Below are 24,508 nucleotides of genomic sequence, written 5' to 3' on the forward strand. Positions count from 1 at the left end.
CCCAAGGAAAGCTGTTCATTGTAGCGAGGTTCTGCGCGATGCAGTAGGCACCCAGCTGGGGTATAAACAGGATGCCAGGCACCTGCAGGAGCCAGACCCCAAGAAGCTGCAGCTTCGGCCTGAGGAGAACCAACAGCAGGTCAGTTCCAGGGGGAGGCCCTGGGCGGCTCAGGGACCAATCCAGCCCAGCCACACCATGGCTGCCTCCCAACCTGCCCATGGCCTGTGCAGCCACCGCAGAGCATCCCCCAGCCCCACAGAACACTGACCCTGGGAACAGGAGAAGGGCTTCTTGCTTTTGGAACATCTCCACAAATTAACTGAAACGCTTTTTTTTTTCCTATTTTTCTACTGTGGTGTTTTTGTTGTTGTTGCTGATGATGTTGTTGCTATTTTTTGCTCTTTTCACAGGTTGGGAGTGGTGTTGTACCAGAGTGATGTGCAAAGCCTTGGCTAGTAACATCTGAAATTTTCACTTGTGGTATTTGCTGATATACCAGCATTGCTATGTCCTGCCTGCCATAAGATGTCTAAGCAGCTATTTCTAGGGCATAATAAAGCAACTGATAGTGAAGACAGGCACAGACATAAAACTGAGATTAGGGTACAGGAGACGACTTTATCAGACAAAACCACCAGCTCATGGGTATGAAGCCCAGGTACAAATCAAGTGCATGTAAAAATGTCGAAGTTAAAACTAGATTCTGAGGATATTTTAACAGGAATCAACCACTGTGTTCTTGTTGAACTAGAAGACACTCTTTAGTTTCCTTGCTGTACCTTGTCAAAACATTCTTATCTATCCTTGTCTGCAATCTTTGCCTTGTTTTTCTTGTGTGGAGATATTAACTGTACATTATTTTCTCTTTTTCACTTCTCTTTTGTGTCTACACTGGTTTCAGGACAGAGCAGAACTCAGAGATATACTTCTATATCACGAAGAAAAAAATCTCACAACTCCCTCTGCCTTCGTTACACATCCCCTCAGCAAACAGTCCACAGTACAAGTCAAGCAATCATCCTTTCTTTAAAGTAAACTTGTCTTAAACACTTCTGATGACCAATCAAGAATAACAGAGAGAGAACATTAGCAGTAAACATGCTACTGCCAAGCACCCTGACCCCACAAGGACGGGTATGCTATTGGTTTTTAAGACCTGTGGTGAGCAGGAGGAGAAGAAATACATTTGTTAAAAAGCATGGCTCAGATCCTTGAGGGGCAGAGAGTGATGGAGCTGCAGTGCAGTGCTAATTGGTGCAACTGCCTGGCAAAATGTCTCTAAAATAACAGGCACTCAAGTTCAAGATCCACTGTGGTTTCAAATATCCACTGCATAATCCAGACAGTATCTGGCTTATTAAAGGAGGGCACAAAACCAGGGAAGAGAAGAGAACAACGATATCTTTCCACATGGGCACTAATCTGGCCAGCGGGCAACAGCAGAGCCTCTTTTTCCCCAGCAGGCTGAGGCTTCTGATGAATTTAATGTTCTCTGAAGACTGTCTCAATTGAAATCAAACTCACTTATGACCTTTTCTCTGAGCAGCAGGACAATAAAATCCATAATGAAAAGGCAGTCAAACAGAAGACAAGAATGCGTTTTTTTTAAATAAATGTTTTATTCATGAAGTATTTATAAAAATTTGTAAAATACACTCAAATATATTTGATTTGTTGACTGTAGCTAAAAATATAAAAATATTCTTAAATGCATAAATTAAATTGACAATAGTAGCACAGTTCTACGTTTACCCAGTGTTTGCTAGGAACACAATTATAAGTAATTATATTGCATTTGAGCATGGAATAAGTACTGAAGATGTTTTTCAGACACTTTACTCCAGGCATTGGCAAAGAATTTATGGCTAGGCAAATTTCAAAACGGTGAGGTTTTCCCTATAGTGTACTGCCCTGCTCTAGAGCAATATATATTTAGCTTCCTAATGTTACAGTATTTCTCTAGCTTTCAAATAAATCAAGAAACAACTAAACTGTCATGGATATTAGACTACCAGCATTGCTGACACTGTATGTGTCCCAATTCCACAGTATTTTCTCAATTAGCTAGTCCCTAGTCTCCAGTATTTCCTGCCAGCCTTAAAAAAAAAATCCCAGTTTGAACCAGCTGTGGATCTGTGAGGTCACTGATAACAAACCAGTTTGCTTTGGCCATAGAGGTGCTACCAACAGGTCAGGAGATTGATTTTGTCAGTGTGAGGGAGACAGCTGAGGGCACGGGATCTACAGCAAGTTGCCCAAATACTGGAGTGAGCACTCATTTCAATTCAAAGTTACAGCATCCTGGGATTACAGGTCCCAGAGCTCACAGCTCCAGAGCCCAGACATCTTTGACAGGGCCATGAGGGAGTAGTGGTCATTCTATATTGCATTTTACTTACACAAACTGTACGTCTGAAGTATTGAAAGAGATCTGAATAAATGTTAAGCACCTGAGCACCTGCCAAGGCCCTCCTTGGACATGAAGCTGTGGCTGTTGTAGGATGTATCTCTGAGTGTCAGATGCATTTCTCTGTTCTGTGGCCTTGGAGAAAGATGCTGATAGAGTGATTTGATAGCAACTATTCTCATCCCTCTAGCCCACATATTAAATCTCAGGCTGAGGAGCATGGCTAAGTGCTCAAGTACTCCTGTCTGTCGAGTGTTCTACTTCGTGCTTTCAAAGTCAAAGTGTAAATAACCATATACAATACATAATATAAACTTAAAGCTCACACATTTTCTTTTCTCTGTTCTACAATTGGAAGGAAATTCATAGCATATTATGGCACAAAATAATATTTCTGGCATTTTAGGCATTATTTATTGCTAAATAACTATAGCAGCAGAGAAAAATGTATAAAGTTGCACTTTTTGACATCTTCACAGTATGCCTATTTCTCTCACCCACTTTTGTGTTCCATTAGTAACAAAAAATATCATTTATCAACTCCAGCTATGTAAAATCTATTTTTTCCCTACAATCGCTAGTGGATCTTCAAATTTTATTGCACAGATTAAAAGAAAAATATTTATTACATTTTTTTCATTATTAAATAGCTTTCAATACAAAAATTTGAATTAACCTAAAAGCCCAACCCTGCAAGTGCTTCAGAAGTGGGACGGTATTTTCTTCAGGCAAGCATTCCAGTTGACTTTCATGAAAGTACTCAGGTAGCTTCGTGGACCATGCAGAGATTCAAAGGATGGGCTCCAAGTGTGCAAATCTTAGCTTATGGATCAGCAACAACACTAGCCTTGCTTTCTAACATTATTATTGGGAAACATCAAGAAGAGAATTCTGAACATCATCAAGGACATTCAAAAGATGTCTTTTTCCTTAAGAGCTGTCTTTGTTCAGCACACAAGCTCCCTCAAATCTATTCTTGTTACATTAACAATTTCCCATCAGTCCTGTTATTCAGCTTAGAGGCACAATAAATATAACTACTTATACTGATAAGTAGGTGTTGTATATTAACAAAATGCTACATAGATACTTTTTTACTTTTTCTCAGTGGATTTACACTGGTTTCATATGAGCAGAATTGGCTAGAGAGCAGAACCAGAGCAATAATATGTGTATACAGTCTCATGTGTGACCTACTTGGGCAGAAATGTAAAGCTGCTCAAGAGCATTGCGCCAGCGTTTAAGGTCATCTGTCATGTTATGAAGTGATGAGGAGGAAGAGGCTTATGAACTGTGTCCATTATTAGCTGAGAGAAAAGATGAAACTAGCTGTCTGCTATGACATCATTTTGAGTACACGTGTATGAACTCTGTAGCTGCAGACAAGGGAGCTGAGAATGATAAAATAAACTGCAGAATGATGTGTGTCTTTCTGAAAATGATGAACAACACACATACAGAGCATACAATCAGACTTTTGCCCTCAGATCATATAGTATTAAGTGAGCTCCACTTCCCTAAGCATTAAAAAAGGATGTGGTGACACAGAGTGTGAGGTAATTCATAGGATACACTTGGTGTGTGCTAACAGTGTAACTGTACTGCTGGTAACTAACACGGTGATCTTCGTTCCTCGGCTACCCCTGCAAAAAAGAAAGGACCAAATGCAGTGCATGTAACACAACAGCAGTTCTCACAATGCCTTAAGTGCAGACGTTATTAGCCCGATCAACAGTCGATCTAAAGCTACCATGCTTGTTTGTCCTTGCTTGCTAACCTAGTCATCTAGCAAAGGAAATAGAGAAAAGAAGGCACCAGCAGAAAATGTGCTCATTTCTTTGTGGTTTTGCTTAGACTTTCCTCTGTGAAAATGTCTTCCCCTCTAATGCTAGTTCCCTTCTTCTTCGGTTTCCATTAAGGGTGGTGAATTTTGAGGTTTGTGTTGTACCAAAGAGGATGTGCAGGAGGGATGAGCTGTATTTTCATTCAGAAACACCTAAAAAGAACCAAGTTTACATGTTCTGAGCAGCTGCGACAGCTGATTTGAAAGGTAGCTTCTGAGATATGTGAGGGTATTTAGTCAAGAAAGGATGAGATTCCAGATGGAGTAGGAAGAGTGACTATCAGGCTGTTACCTTCTCTAGGAAAACTGCAGTAACATGGATATGCATAGTCCTGCTGTGGCACAGGAATTTCACAGTTAGGCACTCAGTTAGCTACTTACTGATACTCAGAAGGCCTTCAGAAATATTTATTTTTCTCCAAAACAGAAGTGGAATTTAGGCACTTGTCTTCAGCAACAAGCTAAGTTTTCTCTACAAAAAGTATGGATAGATATATGAAAGAAGAACTATGAAGCCCTTCCTTCTTTTCATATTGGAGATGAACTGTCTACTGTCTCTTCACTATTTGTTTGAGAAGCATTTTATAAAGATAAGTAATAGCCTAACAGAGTGTTTAGACCTTTGAATGAGATGCCTCTTTGCAGAGGAGAGAGAGGCTGTGCATAATCCACTTGGCTGGGCAGGATATCTGGTAAGTGCTCTTTGACTGTACTTCTTGCTATCATTCAGTTCTTTTATTGATACAAAATTAAGTTGATATGTTTTGAATTTTAAATATGTTTTCAGTAATGAGCCCCTGCCTGGGGGCATGGGGGTTGGAACTAGATGATCTTTAATGTCTCTTCCAACCCAAAACATAAGATAATTCTATGATCAGGACAGCCCTGCCAGCCTACATTCCCTGATGAGCCTTTTTCCATTCCAACTGCCCCTGTGGTGGTGACATCACGTAACATTCCAGTGGAGAATTCTTTCTGTGTAGACATGCTGTGAAAGCAACACGTCTGTTGCTTTCATAATTGTCCCATTGTGAAAGCAAGTGGCATTTGAAGGATAACAACACTTGGGACAAAGTGCAGCTTTACTCCAGTTGAGTAAACTGTAGGATATATACCTTTATATGTCTTTGTTTCAATATGTTTGCCATCTCTCTACTTTGTTGGCTGTCATGTTTCAGCATTGTTTCTGATGAGCTATGGAATTTGCCAGACTTCACATCCTCACAGGTTTGTTAACACAAATGCCTGAGGAGTGTCTTTGAACATCTTTCTTAATAAAAATTTTACACACATGAAAGTGCACAGACACAAGTTTTGGTCTGATTCTGCTCTCTTAAACCCGTGTAAAGAAACCAGTATGTGACTTGTCTTCCCCCAAAGTATGTGGTCAGAGAAAGGTCTGCTAGACTTCACTGCAGCGTATGTTGTTTGATATTTTTCTACTATGTCACACTAGACTGAAACAGTTGCTCCTAGTGAGGTGAACCCTGTTTTGCTCAGTTGTTAATGAGTTCTGTAAAAGTTATGCCACTGTGATATGGGTTACTCCCATTTTTGTCAGATGAAAAGCAGTAAGTTTAAAGTGTAGAGTAGCATTGTAATTCCTACACAGGACTACTGTTCCCTTGCTTAATAGTAGCTTATTTCATCTCACAAAGACTGAAATATTTTTTTTTTAAAATGAGGTTCTCTGTATAGGACTTTTTCCGTATCATGCCAATAGTGTCCCAAACGCAGCAGTCCTGTTAGCCATACAATTTAAAATAGTTTATGTAGAACAGTTTATAAAAACCGTGATAAGAAAAAATAGTATTATCTTAAGCATAATATTAATATAAACAATATAGAAAAAATACATATTTACATAATGCCAAAATACAGTTATATACATTAATATCTATTACATTTAAATTATATATCTTTAAAAAAAATCACCAGACCAATAAATTATACACAGTCTCATCCAAAAGGTCTGGCACCTTTCTGGTGCATGAAATACATACATAAAAAAAACCAAACCAAAACCCTTATTTAACAAATGTGTTCACAAAAGCAGATATCTCTAACATTCTTAGTGCCTTGAATAAACAGCATCTGAAAGCAAGGAAAAATGAGATTAGAAAAAGTAAACCAACAGAGATTCAGCAGTGCTCTGAGAGGTGGCTGTGTGGCAGCAGCACTGGCTGGTAACAGATGTGACAGATAAAGTTCAGATCCCAACTCTGCTTAGACTCTCAATGTGTGAAACCTGGCTGTTTCAGTTCTTGGTCTCCTCCAAGCCTGTTCTACCTGTCTATGACAACTCCGATTTCTACAGGCTAGATCAAGAAAATTACTTGGATTTCTTATGATATAATCCTAATTTCTAATGTCCAAATTTGTGGAACTACGAAGATCCTTCTGTCTTTACCCTAAAAACTTTTACATCCTTTAAGAATCAGCCCTACCAAGGCACAAGGTCACCACTGCTTACAGCTTCTCCACACTGGTCCTCTTGCCATGGGCCCAGGAGGTGAAAGGCAGCGCTAGTGCCAGGTTTGCTACTCCTGCCACTCTTAAAAGCAAGGGACTGGATACAGGCTAGGAAAAGGAGCCTACAAGGATGGGGAGTCTGGGGAGAAAGAAAGAGCCTAGGGCACCTGTATTTTCCAGTCAAAGCAGATGGGAAGTCTCCCAAGGCTGCCTATATTGTCAGCAGCGGATGAGGGTGATGCAGACAGAAATTGAACTCCATGAATGGCAAAAGAGCCCAGTGAGTGCTGTCAGTGTTCTCTGTTGCTTATGGATAGTGAGAGCATAAAGATAAGGCAGGAGCAGAAAGTGACGTTATGAGGACTAATAATGGAGAAAATAAAGACACAACTGCAAGAATGAAAAGAGCAGAGGGAACAAATGAAGGTCCAGGAAGTAAAGAAATATCAGTGGTTAAGGATAGCACAATTCTCCCTCAATTACACTGTCAGTGAACTACTACATTTGAAACATTTTACAATTTGATAAACTTGCAGTTACCTCTGTGATACTCTGGATTCACATTTTCATATATTGGAAATAAGGGATTTTCTTGTTCACTGCGAAGTTTTCTGGCTCTTAACACATCTCTCACACATTGATGTAGATACACGTATTGACACTGCAAAAGATTTGTTTTTAAGACACTGAGGAATTCTGTAATTTAATTTTCTGTACTGTGAAAAATCATTGCAAGCTAACTCCCTCAAAAAATCAAGGGTGGTGTTAAAACTTAAAATATCATTCTAAAATTAATCTCCTTTTCACACTAGCAATATAGTAAACTTTTGTGATCACCTCTCCTTAGACATAATACCAGTGAAACATAAATGAACACTGTATGTTTTGACAGATCATGCCATTAGTGAAAGCTTTAGCATTCAGTGCAATTTCACATGGTGCTGGGTTGGATAGCCACTACTTCTGAATGCTTTGGTATAAAGTATATGTAGAAGAATTAATATGCACAGGGAAGCATGCAGAAAAGACAAACAATTTCCTGATTTTTCTTTTTGTTCTAAAAACAAATATTTTCCACAGAATTTCACAATAACATATATTTCAGACAACTGTGAGAAACCTAAATCTCTCAAAAAATCAGAAAAAACTCTGAAAATACTATTTTTTTTCAGATCCAGCATAGGTTCTAAAATTGTTTCTGACTATACAGCATACGACAGTCTTTTCTGAAGAGTGTCTTTCATAGAATGAAGTTAAGATGACAGTCACAACCAAAGTAAGGAGGGTCAGCATGTTATTGACTGTTGATTACTCACCAAACTATCTTGACAGAATAGATTATTAAACTTTCATGCCTTGCTACTCTTGGTGGTTTATGACAGAGGTCATAATAGTCTTTCAAGTAGTGTAACATGGTACCCAAAAGTCAGGCCGAGCATGCTTACGTATCAAGGTGTACCTTTTTAACATTATCTCAAAAACATAATTTCTCCAATAAGTATATGTATTTTCTCCCCTCACATCTGTGGCCATTGCTCTGTGCCTTTCTCTCAGTGCTCTGGCTCTGGGAAAGTGAGGATATCTGCCTTTATGCACATGCAGCTGCTCTCTCTGCAGAGCAGAACCCTGCACCCCACCCACCAACACGATAGAAAGCTGGCCAAGCATGGAGACTTTCTTTGGCAAAGACCATTTTTCAACTGGAATGGTTACAGCTGCTGTAGCATGCTGCCTTTTGAGCTGATGCAGAGTTTTCCCTTGCCTGTCTCACCTCCAGTCCCTTGTCTTAAACAATGTTGAGACAAACCTGAAGCAGAGGCATTGTTTTGTTGCTGCTGTTTTTTTGTGACTGACTATTGCCAAGTATGATGGTACTGTGGCCTTTGACTTTTGTGTGCAGCTGGCTGCCTTTTGACTCCGATGTCATGTCAAGCTCATGCCAAAGGCAGGTTTTGTATCACAGCTTTAGTTGTTTATAAGTAAAATTTAGGCTCTTGAGGTAGTTGTCCCTTTTTTCCCAGCTAAGGAAAAATAGCCTTCCTCCTGACATGTCTGTCTGCCTTTGCAGTCTACAGATGATGGGAATGTAGAGGATCTGTCTCTGAAGATGCAGAGACTAGGCTGGGAACCTGTCTCCCCTCCAAAAGAAGGTCTTCTGTGACGAAGATATTTCCAGGAGCCCCTTTGTTGTGTGTTCCCGGCTGGGCCTCTCTTTATACCCATATGAGACTTTTACATCTATCAGAAAATGCTGTCACTGACATATTGGCTTCCAAATTGCAGCAAAGAGCTCCATTAGTATCAAGCTACAGGCAGACACATCAAACTTGTTCTCATTTTTCTATTAATGGTTCACAAGGAAAATGTACAGAGTAACTCCACAAAACACCTTTATTAAATCAGCTCCTAAATGTTTAGCCCCTATCAGTATAACATGATTTTCTTGCCATTTTAAAGGCACAGAAAGAAATACAAAACATTTACTTTTTCTCAAATTTGAGAACAAATGTACCTGCTTTTCCATAGTATGTTAGGAGAATGCCAATCAACTTTCCAAAATCATTGTAATGAAAATGACAGAGCAGCTCAATAAAACATAAACTGCAAAGGCACAAGGTCACAGTGGCCAGAGTTTTAAAATTGCATACTCTAATTTTCTCTGTCCTGCATTCCTCTTTCCCATTATGTCAACCTATCTGTCTGGTTTAGCCTGTATTCCAAACCCATCCCTGAAGGACCTGTCTTCACTTAAAGCTCATTTACTGGACTCCGCAGTGAAGCAACTGTGAGCTGTTAAGTGCCTGATGCATAATGCGGCTGGGGAGACTACGGGCCAGGGCAAAAAAAAAGGAGAAATCTACAGGGAGCATAACTGCAACTTGTTATGGTTTGGACCCTCTCTAAGAGGGCCAATAGAAAAAAAACTGAACTGGAAATTCTCACAGAGCTAAAATACATTCAACTCATATTGCACAGTGGAGTAAGTGCAAAGTGCCTTGAGAGCCTTTAAGATGAGACTGATTATTATATACTGTAGCTGTTGTTGCTGCATAGCAGGCTATCCAAACCTTACCTCTGTCTGAACCATGTGGACACGGTGAAGCCTTAGATCATGGACTGCTGCATAAATGTCAACAGTGTCCTTCGACTCCAGCTGTTGCAGAATTCGGTCCAGTGCAATGAATGTGCCAGTCCTGCCAACACCAGCACTGGAAAAGAAAACAACGCAAGTGATTTAAAAGCAGATGGATCAAAGCATGCACTATCTTCATGTGATACTTTTGTAAAGTTTATATCTCCAAGGTGAGAAGCAAATTGTTCAAGTGGCACCTTTGGGCCTTTAAACCACTTTATAACGGAATTTATTTAGGAAGGAGGAAAGGATAGTAGTGGTAGAGGTATCTCTGCTACTGCCTGCACTGCTTTCTGCTTTGGATCAACCCAGTCATTGAGATACACTGAAAGACTGCACCTGACTCAAACTTTGAAACCTCTTCTCTCCAGAGATGCAGCTGTGGGACACAGCAGACATCTGACATGCTGCAGCACATGTGTCCAGGCAGACACAGGCAGGTTCATGTAAGACACAAGCCTCAGCCCATATAATGGTGGAGGGGTCAGATACTACAATCGGGTACTACCAGCGAACATGTGGCTTTATCAGAAGATACAGCACCAACCACACTCTATCTCCCTCTGTAGCCCTATACTCTGCTGCAACTGGCCAGCGGATAACAGATCAGGCAGCTCAATTTTGTAATTTTTTATGCAAGTGTAGGGGTAGAACACAGAACTGAGGGAAAACTGCAGCCCTGTGACTGCCAGGGATGGAAAAAACAGAAGAGCATGAAAAGGCAGTAAGAAAAGGGAGTCTCAGTCAGAATGGGGGAAGGACAGATCTGTCAGCTAGTCTCAACATTCACACACAGTCAGATTCACCCCAGGTATATCTTACCTTTTAAGCACCCTTTGTGATTCAAACATTGGGCCACAACAGCAGCACGTAGGCAATTTAAGAATGCAAAAGCTCATGAGCAGTGGCAGCTGCTGACACTTTCATGCTCTGCAGTGGTACCACAGAGACACAGTGGTTCCCTAAGAATAATTTTTGAGCCATCTCCAGGGTGAGGTTGTGGGTGAATGCATGTGCCTTGGGAATACTGCTCTGAGGTATCTGGAAACTTAAGACCATCAGCTATCTCTCAGATTCTGCAGCTGCCCATAGTCTAACAGGGATGAAGATTTGGGATTTTCCCAAGGGTAGGCACAAGGGCTCTGACATTTTGCTGCTGCACATACCTGCAGTGTACAATACTTGGTCCTGTGTCTGGGGTCCTGTTGATATAATCTCTTACAGTTCTGACAAACTGAATCAGGGACTGGGTGGTCTCTGGCACACCATGATCTGGCCATACAGTGTAGTGGAAGTGACGAATGAGCCTCGCTGAGTCAAGCTGCTCTTCCTGTTGGGATTCAAAAGTGTGGGTCATAAGGACAAGAGAGGAAGGGACACATACAACAGGTATCCTCAGAGAAAATGCTATAGCTTCCACCAGAGGGGAGTCAGGCATGATGCAACTGTGGTACAGCAGAATACATATTCCTAATTTAGCCTTGCAAGTGTTTTAAGCCAATTAATCAGGAAAGAAAAAAATGCAAACATACACTGCAGATTTTAAACTCTCGTATTGTCCACTCTGGGAGCACTGATTCAGACAGCATCTCAACAATCAGGTCTCCATAGTACAAGGAATCCTGGTCATGGGGCCAGTATTGATCACACTTTACCTACAGGGACACAAGGAAAGACAGATTTAGTGGCTGAAATAGCTACAAACAATGCCACCATCCTGCACTGGTAGAAGCAGACTTCAGACCTCTTGTGCCTGAGGATGAAGGAAGAAAGGCAGCAGCTGAATTCAGAGAGAGATGCCACTGTCTGCCATGTCAATAAACAGGGTCTGGCATGGAAATGGGTTAGCATGGGGGTGGAGAAGTGGAAGTTCTCATAACTCATTTGTGATGGGGGAATGGGAAGCACTTCGCTGATGCCTTCTTATAGGGCATATTTTCTGTGTCAACTCTTCTCAAATCTCTGCTTGGATGAGAGCTAAGCCTCCAGTGCCCCTTGCTCACCTCTTGCTGAGACATGGCAGTAGGGTCCCACTTGGAAGCAGTGAGATGCAGAAGGATACAGATCCTATTCTGTGCTGGCTTTCACCTTCTCCACAGGAAAAAATGGTAAGCTGAGAGGAACTGACCCTATGTATGGTACTAGAGGATCACTACTCCAAGTTTGATTAATCTTCTTACAGATCTAGTTGCTGTCTTACAAAGAGACAGGACGTGATCATACCTGGGGAGGTATGCTACACCTGCATTCAGGAAGAGTGTTAACTGCATGAGTGGTCTCTTTGCTAACTACATCATGGCTTATATATCAGAGATAATTTGATGTATTTACTGATCAACATTTGCTCTCCAGAGCAGCTTATATTTTAAGTAGAAGTTGATCAGAGCTGATGTGATAAACAGGCACTTTCTGTTGGTGGTTGTCCTTCTGCATGCTGAAGAGAATTGTCTAGTGAACAAAGTCCGGGATTAGAGACCAGAAGCACTGAGCTCTGTTCCTAATTCTAGCCTTGACATGCTGCAAGATCTTGAGACAGTCTGTGTATCCTCACTTCACAGCCTTAATCTGTCTCCAGTCTTTATATTATACCTTTTCTTTCATGCTGTGTATCTCCTTGACTGGGCTCTTTTTGGCTTTAGTGTGATGAAAAAAGGAAGCAAAAACTTTTAATAGATGTTAAAACAGACATTAATAACAAAGAAGAGTCACTGCTTACCCGGCCCTTCTCAACACACTGGGTTACCATGACAATATTGTGAACATTTTGCTCCCATGCCATCTTCCAGAACTCATCTTTGGTTCCAGGCAAAGGGCCCTGAGTTGCTATGTATTCCCTGCGGAAATTATTGCCCTGCAAATAAAGAGAACTCCATTAGTTTCCAAAAAGGCAGAAAAAAATTCTTCTAACAACTGAAAAAGCCTTGGGATTGCAGACAGGGCTCTGCAGCAACCCTTCCTGGGACAATAGTTTTGAAAGCTAAATTGTTGCCTTGGACCTGAAAGCAAATGACTGATTGGAACAGAGAGAAGGAAGAGATGGTGGCAGTTTATCTAAATACTGTTCCTTTTGTGACAGTCAAAGCTTTCCATTGTTCTTTTCTGTTTGGCACAGTCTCAAGCAATTTTAAAACTGCTAGGTGTTTTTGTTTTATTTATCATTTTTAATAAAATAGCTGAGTTCTGGATTGAAATCTGGATTGCTAAAGCCACTGTTATTATCAATCATAACTCTTTGGCAAAGGGCATTATTTTAATTTCAGCCAGTTTTATCACCCTGCAAGGTGCCAATGCTGTCAGGATGAGCTACAGCTCTACAGTGAGGATGCCACCTGCAGTGATAGCTACAGTTGTTGTGGACACTGTATAAAATCAGCGACCTTTAAAAATATGTCCTTGGCCAATTAGACTTGCTACCTTACCTAACTGTAGCAATGCAAGAAAGCGTCCTTAAGTGCTGGGTAAATCACTCACAGTTAACTTAATGGTAGTCAGACACCGTATTTCAGCACATCCACAAAATGAGTTCTTAGTTTTTTAGCTCAAGTGAATCAAGGAAGGGGGAGGGGAGCCTTAACCATCCAGCATTATATTCAGTTTTAGATGATGGAAAAATTACCACTGGAAGGAGGACTGTAAAACACCACCCTTGAGTCACTTACTGGTATGTAGCTTGCATTAATGTAGTCTGAGCAAGGGTCATCATCCACATTGGAAAGCTTCACTCTTGATGTATCATCTAGCAAGAAATTGATTACAAGAGGCTTAGGGCTAGGTCTTGATTTTCAGTCCCTCTCAGCACTTACAGAAATGCATTTGTGAAAGGACTGCCAGCACTATTACAAGATTTTATATGAAGAACTAATTTATAAGGAATAACTGCTGGTTTTACTGCCTCTTTAATCTATGAGTGCTGTGGAGTATTCCAGGGACTAGGAGATAGATGGGTAAGAAGGATGCAGTAAATATACTGAATTTCCTCTGCTGAGCTGCATACGATTTGTTTATGACAACAAAAGGGCCAAAATAGCATCCTCCTTTGATCCTAACAGCAGTGTGCTGTACTGGAAAGTAGTGCCCAGCTCTGCCCTTGAAAGAACAGTTGCACTTTGGTGATATTCTGAGCTAATGCTGAACAGGCCAAACATCTTCTGTAGTTGAAGGAGTCTTCTGTACAGAAATATATAGTGCCTGAGCTGCCAAGACACTGATTCACAAGATAATGCCATGTTGGATCTCAGACAGGTGTCATTGCTGGCATGGAGCAGGCAGGACACAGGAGAGGCTGTGCTGCCAGCACATACCACATCCATTAGTGGGGATGTGGAGCAGTGAGTTATGTGGTGTTCCTCCTCATTGTTCTACCTTCAAAATGACAGGTAGGAGATTAAAGGGGAAAACTCTCAACAACAGACAGGTCTTGCCTGAGAAGAACAGGGTTAACTTGACATGTCTTACCATGCAGAATCACACTAGCTCTATATCGTATAGTAGGTTTGCTGTGTCCACTGAAGAACAAAGACTTGGCAAGGCTGTCAAAGAGCACTGAATGGATGATACCCTATATGTAGAAAACCCACTGTTATTTCTACTATCCTTGTTATCAACAGTGACTGAATGTCCCTAATAGCTGGAGCTTTTCCTCCCTGGATTGAATGCTAGTCATTACACCTCTAGTGTGAAATTAAATTACTGGTCTCTGCGAAGCCATTCAGGGCCATGCATCATCTGCCTCCTAGCACAAGAACCTGAGCTGGCATAGATATTTCATCTTGGACAGAAAGGAGGGAAGGGATTGGCTGCACTCTTTTCCACTAGGCTTGCTGAAAAAAAAGTGAAAAATAGCTGGTGTGATGCAATATTACACAATCAAAGCTAAAACTCACAGGGCAATATATTATTGTATCGATTTTTCCCTCTGTTCTCTGGCAGAAGTGCTATGTCACATGTCTGGTTTCGACCCACATCTTTCAAGTCCTGCAAAAAAGGAATAGGAATAAAATGTGCGGTGAAAATAATTAAAAGACAAGACAACACAAAGGGAAATAGTGCTCATCAGCTCTCAAAGGCCATGGACAGAAAACAGGTGCTTTTTCTATAAAAAAACAAACTGAAATTACATAGTTAATCATAACTGTTTTAAAGCAAGTGCATGGCTGGCAGGTACCTTCCATACTTTATCACACAGATGTGCCATACAAACAAACACTCCTAATCTCAGACAGACAGGTATTATCAGGCAGAGGCTGCCAACCAGAATATGCCAAATGAAGAGTTGGTTTCTGCATGTGGACAAGTGGTGTTCAAATGAAATGCTCCACCATTTTTGGGTTTGTGTGAATAAGACAAGCAAATGCAGGCCTTTCTAACACATTAACCAGCTGATTCAGTCAGCCCGCCCCTTCACAAAGCAAGTCCTTTGCCTAGGTTAGGATCCCACCTCATACTCCTTGGACAGAAGGTAGTTGGAGTCTGCTTGAAGTTTGGTGAAGTGTGCTTCAAAGTGACTGACTTTGATCGGACTGAAATATTCAACAGGAGGAAGAAAATCACAGGATGAATCACAGTCATAATTTATCCAGTTGGCTACCAAGAAGTTTTTAGGTATTAAGTTTTTCTTTTTACCTGGAAGTTTTCCGGTACCTGGAAATTATTTCAAAAGAAAAAGAAACACTTCATCAGTAAGTGATCAGATGGCTCTATTCAACCACAATGCTACGTTAAAAAACCAAACTTTTTGCATTACCCTTTTTGCCCCAAGTTCAAATGGACTGACAGTGGCCTGTCTCTGCGAATGTTCAGCCTCGCTGTAGGTCTCTCATGGCCATTGCTGGAACAAAAAGGGAGGTGTTCTATCATTAAGTTTTGAAACTGGCAAGAGTTGGCACTGACATAAGTTATACTTTCTTAAATTTCTTTTTTTCCAGTTTACCGTTTTCCAGTGTGTTTTGATTTTTGGCTCTCATCCTGTGACATTGCTCTTAGCTCAGGCTCAGAGTTTTCTTGTATTTTAGCTTAGCAATAGGGATGTGGAATGTATGCATGGCACAGGTAGTAAGACATTTTTCTCGTTCTGAAACACTCACAGCTCAGTCCATCATTAGGGAGGGTGCCCTGTGCTAAGATGGACCCTAAATCAGTTGATTCTCTACATGTAGAGGAACATGGAGGTAGATTTTCAGAGCTGTAAAAGATCTTCAGCTTCCAGCACATCCACTCTGCAGACCAGGCCTGTAGCAGATGCCCACACTGATGGCAGGAGTAAGTGGCATAACCACAGCAGGCTCTGGGAAAGCCACAGAAGTGGTACTTACTCCACACATCTAGTGTTGCCTTTCATCTTTTTGCTGCCATCTCTTCCTTCAAGACATCTCCCTTAGAGAACACTTTCCCTTTATGTCTGATGTGGGAAAACCATACCAGTATTACTGCCATCCTGCTGGGTATATAACTTACAACAAGAAACCACATTGTATAATGAAGTTTATCCATTTTTGACTAAAAGCGATGACTAGTCAGAAAATAGGGCTTTTTTCAATCTGAAATTCTGGCATATGAAAAAACATATTCTAGCAAATTCAAAAAAATATCAACTTAATTTTGTATCAGTAAAAGAACTGAATTTCAGACTTGCAGTGCTTCCCATGCACTGGAAATGTTTAGGTTTTTTTCTAATTTCAGAAAGCACAAAGAATTTCATATCTCTCAGTCATGCAAAATAGTTTAGATGGATAAAGATTTTTTTCAGTCAACATACAGTACTTCATTTTTAAAAAAGATGTAAGTTCACTATTTAAAATTCATCTGTAATGTGAAATATACAACTATAACTGACAAAAAATGAGAAGCAAAGTTTGAGCTAATCTTTTGGACACTGAGGTAATGCCACATCTCAGTATTTTTGAATTGAAATGATAAAGTCTAAATGAACAGTTTTAAAAGCTTCCTATCTGCAATGCATATGCAATTAATCTGAAATAATTCATTTTTTTAAAAAAGACATTTTTTCCCAGAAGATAAAAGTTTGAATGATAAATCATTTTTTATTCAGAACTATTTAGACTCCTACTGCAAACTAAAAGTTACAGGGATCCTCTATGACATAATTCTGACACCATTTGAATTAAGTATATATAGATTTCTTAATATGCAAGTCATTAGTTGTACACTTAGTGTGTACAGAATTTGGGGGGACATAGATTTTTATCTGTTGGACAGTTCAGTGCATCCATCCAATTTTTAGCTATGCCTAATAAATTGCATTACTTAAATGAATATAATTTGACATTACTTCAATAACAGAGATTGACAAGTGGAGTCATCTTACCCAACTTTTTGTCTGCAGACAAATAAAGCAGTAACAGCCACCAACATCACAATCAGAAACAAGCCAGCACTCACACCTTCAATAACTCCAAAGAGAGGCTCTAGAAAGAAAACAGTATATTTATATATCTTGAGGAAATGATCAAAAGAATCAGAGAATCAATAACTTTCAGGGGATCTGTTATTATCAGCTGAAGAAAATGGCTAAATACAAGGAAATGTAAGGCATTTAGCACTTAGCTAAAACCTGGCCTTGATTTTCTGTCCTCATTTTTTTCAAACCATTAAACAAAATTTTTCACTCCCAACCACAGTAAAAGAAAGCAAAAACTCCATTATATGGGAATGGTTCTCTTGCAGTTAGAAGCTTTCTTGGTGATAGCCTCACTGAGCATTTTTCCTTTTTCTCTACTTTCAGCAGCTCTGTCAAGCAGTCCTCTGAATCTTCCAGTAAAGGTAGATAAGCCAAGTCAGAGCAGCCCTCAGGACATGCACAACAAGCTTTGTTCCACTCCTTACAAGTAGCTCTAGATGCCAGAGTATTCTTAGGCACAATATATTATCACATGGCACAGTCGCTGATAAGAGCTTGAAACTAACCTGCCTCTGTAGTGATGGGTAAAGAGAAGAAGGTGTCTGCAAAGAGCGGTTTAGGAAGTTCCTTTGGGTCTTCACTGAAAAGCTGAGTAAAAGCTCGTATGCTGATTCTAAAAAATACAGTAAAAAATGGCTCATCAGATGCTCAGAACCAACAGCAGAAAAGTAAAAACTTATTTGCCACTTTGAGACAACGAAAACCTTTCCACTGACCACAGATAATTCTTAATATAGACACCTGAGTTAATCAGTCTTCTACTTAATAATACTGATCCCTGAGTTAAATATGGGGGAGCCCAGGTCTAAATGCAGGACCAGCAGAAGCTGCAGAGGAGAGAGGACTCAGAAATGCTTCTCTGGGGGGGGACACACTTTCCCTTCACTTAGCTGGGCACAGCTGTGCTAATGGCTAAATGTTATAGTCCTCTTTGTTTTCCTGGTAATGTGGGTATTTCCCAGACTGAAGTTTTGGGAAATGTGTCCTAATGAGAGCAGCCTATAGTAGGCTAGCACTGTTTTAATGATGATGAAGAAGCTGAGAGGCACAATGGGCACTCCTTGGCATGTGCCTTCTGTCCGTGTGGCTTTTCAGTCAGCAGCTTGCAGATCTCTTGGGACAGTATTTGCCTGTGGGAGGGCTGTCACTGAGCCAGACTGGAGCTCATGTTTGGTCTCACAGCCAGAGTAACTGCTGAGGCTGGTCTTGGCAGTCGTCCTCTTCTACACCCTACAGCTAACCTGGACCTAGCTCTGGAGCCTGAGAATGGTGCCACAGGATAGAATGGCATCCAGGTTTTTCTAGCTTGTTCCAAAAGAACAAATGGAGTAGCTCTGCCACACTGAGTGAAGGATGCTTGCCTTCTTCTTGCCTTAACTTAGCCAATCATCTTCAGCCTTTCCAAAAAATGCTGAGCAGCAATAGAAGAGCTTCCCATCAAGTTGATGTAAATAAATAAACCTATTCACTGCACAGAGTTTTGTGCATAATTAATCATATCATTTCCATGCTGGTGAATGACTGGTTCTTACCTATGGAACAGGGCCATGGATAAACCTTTCATAAATTTGCAGTGAAACACAAAGAACATTGTACAATGCAGTTACTAATCTACTGAAGCTCAAGTGGATCAGGCAACCAGATGACACCAAGCCTAATAAGGCGACAGAGCACAACTACCAATATAAGTCAAACCTGTATGCAGTTCGAGGCTTTAGAGGTCCATCACAGAATTTCTGCTGATCTGGATCACACTTTCCTCCCAGATTTTCCATTTCTCCTCCAAGCTTAATGTCAAAGCTTTTATAGTCACTGTCAGGGCTTTCAGCACAGCTACTGGCAAAATAATTTGTCTGGTAGATGCGTATAGAGTCATTGTGCTTGTACTCCAGGTAGGAAGGTAACGGGTGTTGCTCATCAGGCTTTAGTCCTTCACTACCTACGTCATGTGCAGAGAAAGACAGAAGGTTTAGACTCCACAGCCATTAATGTGATGAGGTTTATAGGCTCAAGTTCTTGACAGACATGTTCTTATCCAATTTTCTATTTCTTGGAGGCTACTTCATGAATACAAAGCTGCAATGTTTAGGGTACCTTGTTTCTAGTACCAACCTTTCTATTATTTTTTAGGCAGATTTCCTCACAAATCCTCAGTGCAACTTTTCCAACAATAGGCATGCACAGGTCAAATGCTATGACTTTTTTTCCTGTGCTGTTGTTGGGAGTTTTTTGTGATCCAGATTTTTGGATCCTACTACTAGCTATTTCAAAAAGAAGTAAAAAACCCCATAAACAGAAAACTCTAATATAGAGAAAAACTACAGTAGGAAATTACAGGGGCCCCCTGAATGTAAATTCACAATACTGGAAGAGACTCAGATAGGCAAAGCTATGGCAATGAGTCCTTCTCAAAGGAGAGAGAGAAGGACTAATTCTCAAAGAGCTTTATAGTTTGCCCAAACATGACAAAGCAGACAGTGGAAATAGTATCTAGATTTTTTTTTTCCTGAGGGCTGATGGACAGAGAGATTAAGGAACTTTCATAAAGGTCACAAAAAAATGTCCTGTTATGCCACTTCTAAAAACAAATTGTTGAGACATGTATCTGATTTGCCAGACACACATCTCAACAATCCGTCAGCTGTAGAAAGGGAGGTTTATATGCATGTCACAAGGACCATTTCTGTTCTGTTTTATTGTGCTGCATGCAAAGTCATTTTCTTCAGTTAGCTAACATCACCTGGCAGACCTGTGGCTTCTCAGCATGGTTTACTGAGACTCTACAAAGAGATTGCCTTTTAGTGTTCTCACCTAATATTTAAACTACCTTTTGAAATCTGTGCACAGCAAGGCACAGATCTGTGTTCACTGGCAATGGCAACCAACAAAAGCCTTTGACTACAAAAATTGTCTGAGCATACATGACAGTGTAATCTAGAGTAGTACTTCTGTCTGAGCTCTGTAGGTGCTACAGACTCTCTGAGAATAGGATTCTCTACATCCTCAGGCTAGGGAGGAAGTATAGATCCAAAACCTGTATGACACTCAGCTATTAGATGAGGAGAAACCCCGTTGCTGTGCAGTGATAGGGATGTACTTCCCCATGTAAATTTTATTGGCTATGGAGAGAATAGCATTAAATCATGACACTTACCATCAGCCTCCCTCACAACCACAGTAAAGTACTTCACAGCTCCATTAGTATCACTAAACCAGCTGCAGTTAAAAGTAAAGTTGATGGAGGATTTGGTAATCAGCACCTCTTTTTTGTTCACTCGTACATCTGGAGGTGGCTGAGGAGGACCTGAGTAATTAAATAAATAGAAAATAAATACAAAATAGAGAAGAAACATTACCTAGGTACTTGCTGTGAGCTAGACCTAATAAGGAAAATGCAATTTGTAATAAATCTTGGTTGCCTGGACCCAAATCTCTGTTTCTACTCTCTTTGCAATCAAGAAAGTGATTCACTCCCACAGTGAAACTGCCAGAAGATGAAACAAGCCAGCAGTGTGTTCACCATAATAAGAGTGACACCTCCTCAGTATGAATTCCTGCAGAAGCCCACATGGAAATGCATTAAAGTCGTGTCAAGCCTATGAAAACAGAAGTTGTAGCTGCTGAAAACAACACAGGTTTAAGCCAAGTATTTGGAGGGCCCTTAACACACTCACTACAGAAGTTACCTATTTTAAGCATCTATATTTCTGCTTTCTTTTCCAGAGGAACAGCCAGGGTTAGCCAGACAGAGCACTCAACTATAGAGTACCATTTTCTAGACTGACTGCAGAATCTCCATAGGAAATGTTCTTTGTATGATACAAAACTATACCTTGAACAGTGACACAGTAGAAGTAAACTGGAAAGTGAAGTACACAGGGAAGAAAGTGCAGCAAAAGTGGGGATTTTAAGGATCTACATTGCTGATTCTTTTAAAAATCTGTAGTACTGAAAGTACTGTAGGACTATATTGCACATAGGGGAAACATACAAAAACTGTAAGCAGGAGGCTAAATTTCAAAAGCTTTTAGAATGCCAAAAACCCCCAAAAATTCATACATTTATATGCTTTTTAGCTAGACCTCTTACATCTACAAAGTCTAGCTGTAATTTTTTGTGTTCCCTTGAGGTAGGGCCTCCAGTGTTAACCAGGGACTGGGAGAGCAGCAGTGTTCAAAACACATAAGTGACAATAAACAAACATGAACATAAACCAAATAGTAAACATGATCAGCAAACCTTCAAAGAGGACTCAGTCTCACCTCTTGTGACATGAATGACTAGGTCTTACATCTGGATTTGTAGTATCCTTTGTGATAGAGGAAGGAGATTAAAAGGCAACTGAGGGGCAAAGGAGAAGGTCGTTTGGTGACTGAACTCTAGCTTAGCTCAATAGCTCCCAAAGCAAATATAATTTTTATGATCTAGCATTTCACACAAACGTGGCTTTTAAAAAGCAGCTACAGAGGCATCCCTGAACATAGGACTCCTGGCCATCCTCTCATTTTCGAGTTTAGCCCTGGAACAGTGCAGGCCTCTGCATTGTGCTGTGCCACTGAATCCTAATGTAGTGCAAAATCTGGGGCAGCGCTAGGGTCAGCAATGGCAGGCTGTTGACTGCAGTGATGCCTAGCAGTGCAGAGGTCCCAGCAGATGCTGCTGATACATTCCACTCAGCAGCCTATGGGTAGAGAAACGGAAGAATCTGTTTCAAAGCACATGCTATAGATATCTGGATCCTCCCTCAGATAACAGTCCTACAGGTGATTCGGTCAGGTAGCACCTCAGAACAGTCTATAGACACCAAAAGAGAATGTGGTACCACAATCCAATGTCCTTATTGATGGATGTTTGTGCTGAGGATGGCTATCATCAATGAGCGAAAACAGCCAGATACAGAAAGCCAAGCAGCGAGCATGAAGACAACTGATAAAGACAAGACATGTGATGATGAGGGCAAAGTATTTATGTTTCTCAGGCTATATTTAATGAATGAGCCAAATAATTGGGTCTGGCAATGTAATGAGAGGCCATATAGTCAAAATCCCACATTGTCTGTCACAACAGAGACCAAAGAATGTGTTCAGTCTACTTTGGCCACCACTCCACACGTTGGCAATTGTGGCATTCAGAACTCCTCTTACTGTCTAAGCAACACAAGCAATTGCTCATTGCTGCTCCATGCCTGTCTTCAGGGCAACTCTGAATTGCACTTACGATCAATCATTGTGATGGTGCTGTCTTCAACCACTTCGCTCGTCATGTCTGCAGAATGCACCTTGATGGACACCAGGTATCGCTTGTGGGGAACAAGGGTCATAATATTAAGTAGAGATTTGTCTTTTTCTATCCTTTTAGAAAATTCCACTTCACGGGTGTCCATCTTCTTGCACTCAACACTATACCCATCAAAGTCAGAATCGGGAGGAGTCCAGGAACACGCGATGGCAGTAGAGGTTTGGGGCCGACAGTGAAGGCTTTGTATCTTGTCTGGCTCTAGAGAAACGTTGAAAAGTTGAAACTCAGTGGGAAATGGGACAGGTGTCATACACTCTCTGCTCACACTACAGCTCCTAGATTCTGCATCAACCATCAGATCAGAACAGGAGGCTGGGAACTCAGAGTTCCCAGTTATCCTGCAAATGTGTGCTGTCTGATTATTATGTAAGGCTGTCTAACTCATTTTAGCCATCTGAAATCAGATCTAGTAACATCCACCCCATTAGCATTGTGAAATTCCAGTAATTAATTGCGAAAACAAGGAAAATACTTCAATCCTACTTGATGAAGTCTTAACATGAACAGCAACACCATAAAGAAATGGATTTCTTGTTGTTACAACTTATTTGGAGGCTTCATGTGGTCACTGATATCAGTAAATACTGGTACTGTCATCTCATGACTGATCTGGTTTCCTAGGCAGCATGTGATGTGTGCATATTACTAAAACATAACATACAAATATGCTTCATCCATGTAATATGGGAGCACCATTTATATCATGTAACATGTAACAAAGACAGGACTTCGGTCTCAGATGACAGGCATCTACATTTAAGTGATTAAGTACAGGTAAAATTTTAATTATTATGCTGTATTAAAGAGTATATAGCTTACTAAACATAGATGTCAATTTAGAGCTGAATCTCACCCAAAATAACATGAAGATTTGCCATGAATCAGTTATTTTTACAATTTCACGTCACTTTTTCAAATCAGCCTTCTACTGAAGTTGCTAGAGACAGCTAGAGATGAAATAGATTCACAAACATGGGCAGAAATGCAGAGCAGTGAAACACTGATTCCAGTTTCAAATCCAGTACAGCACAGTTCCTTTCATCCTTCCTGTCTTATCATTCAGAAACATGATTATTTCAATATACTACCATCAGAGAAGTTTGGATATTCAGCCTTATTTTACCCCTGAAACTGATTGATTCAGGCTCTGCAACTCTGCAACAGCTTGACTCTGGATGTGAAGATTATAAATGTATGTCCATTATCAGTCTTTAAACAGCTGACCTTGTACACAGCAAGAGCTTAGAATCTAGCTGAATTCATCACTGTCATTCATGGATTTATTAATGGAAATTACTGATTGCATAAGGAATTGGTACAGTTTTGCATCTTTTTCAGCTGAAGGTTAGGGTGCAAGGGAAATTTTTACTTACTTGTTCTCACACTTGCAGACTGTGACTGACTGTATGTCTTCCAGCTGTCACCACTGACAGTTCTGACACTGAACTCATAGAGTCTCCCTGGTCGCAGGCCATAGATGATGCGTACTTTAGATCTACTGCTGCTGTAGGGATTGAATACTGTAAGAGGATCCTTTGGAAGCCACTGCACCTCAAAATCATCATAGTCTGTCCAGTCTGGAGGACCCAGCCAAGTGATTGATAAAGAAGTGTTTGCAACATCAGTAAATGACACAGTGTTAGGAGGGCTGGGCGCTATGCAGAAAGGGGGGAAAAAAGGAGAGAAGAAAAAGAGATTCTTAACAAAATTTTACACAAGCCAAATAAAATGAAACATGGATTATTTTCTTCATGCATCACAAAGTAGTTTGTATTATCTTGTATACACAGCCAGTTACTGCACCTGTGCTGATGATGGTGACTTTCACAGTCGTAACATAGTCCTGAGCCTCTGAAAGAAAAACAGTGCTGACTGCTTTTCTTTCACATTGTTTTAGTGCACTTAAGGTTATCCTTCATCTTCATACCTTCAATGAC

At 40.5% G+C, this 24,508-nt stretch overlaps 1 protein-coding gene across 5 annotated transcripts in view; it reads right to left on the reverse strand.

Moving 5' to 3' along the window:
- Positions 1 to 1,600: 1,600 nt before the first annotated feature.
- PTPRB (protein tyrosine phosphatase receptor type B) overlaps positions 1,601 to 24,508 on the reverse strand; it is a 63,167-nt gene continuing 40,259 nt past the window's right edge. For 3 of the 5 annotated variants that reach the window (XM_038155659.1, XM_038155656.1, XM_038155660.1), the window contains 17 exons: positions 23,945 to 24,226; positions 22,491 to 22,769; positions 20,428 to 20,577; positions 18,969 to 19,212; positions 17,780 to 17,886; positions 17,181 to 17,280; positions 15,600 to 15,683; positions 15,479 to 15,496; positions 15,294 to 15,375; positions 14,740 to 14,830; positions 13,516 to 13,592; positions 12,573 to 12,707; positions 11,389 to 11,511; positions 11,023 to 11,186; positions 9,797 to 9,932; positions 7,264 to 7,384; positions 1,601 to 5,993 (listed from right to left, as the gene is read on the reverse strand). In XM_038155659.1, coding sequence (XP_038011587.1) covers positions 5,902 to 5,993; positions 7,264 to 7,384; positions 9,797 to 9,932; positions 11,023 to 11,186; positions 11,389 to 11,511; positions 12,573 to 12,707; positions 13,516 to 13,592; positions 14,740 to 14,830; positions 15,294 to 15,375; positions 15,479 to 15,496; positions 15,600 to 15,683; positions 17,181 to 17,280; positions 17,780 to 17,886; positions 18,969 to 19,212; positions 20,428 to 20,577; positions 22,491 to 22,769; positions 23,945 to 24,226 — 2,285 coding nt within the window. In that variant the 3' untranslated portion in view covers positions 1,601 to 5,901. Of the gene's footprint in view, positions 6,346 to 7,263; positions 7,385 to 9,796; positions 9,933 to 11,022; positions 11,187 to 11,388; positions 11,512 to 12,572; positions 12,708 to 13,515; positions 13,593 to 14,739; positions 14,831 to 15,293; positions 15,376 to 15,478; positions 15,497 to 15,599; positions 15,684 to 17,180; positions 17,281 to 17,779; positions 17,887 to 18,968; positions 19,213 to 20,427; positions 20,578 to 22,490; positions 22,770 to 23,944; positions 24,227 to 24,508 lie in introns of all 5 variants that reach the window. The other 2 variants (XM_038155657.1, XM_038155658.1) reach the window with 2 other exon arrangements.

The sequence above is a fragment of the Motacilla alba genome, chromosome 1A, assembly GCF_015832195.1.
Source record: "Motacilla alba alba isolate MOTALB_02 chromosome 1A, Motacilla_alba_V1.0_pri, whole genome shotgun sequence".
Lineage (NCBI taxonomy): Eukaryota > Metazoa > Chordata > Aves > Passeriformes > Motacillidae > Motacilla > Motacilla alba.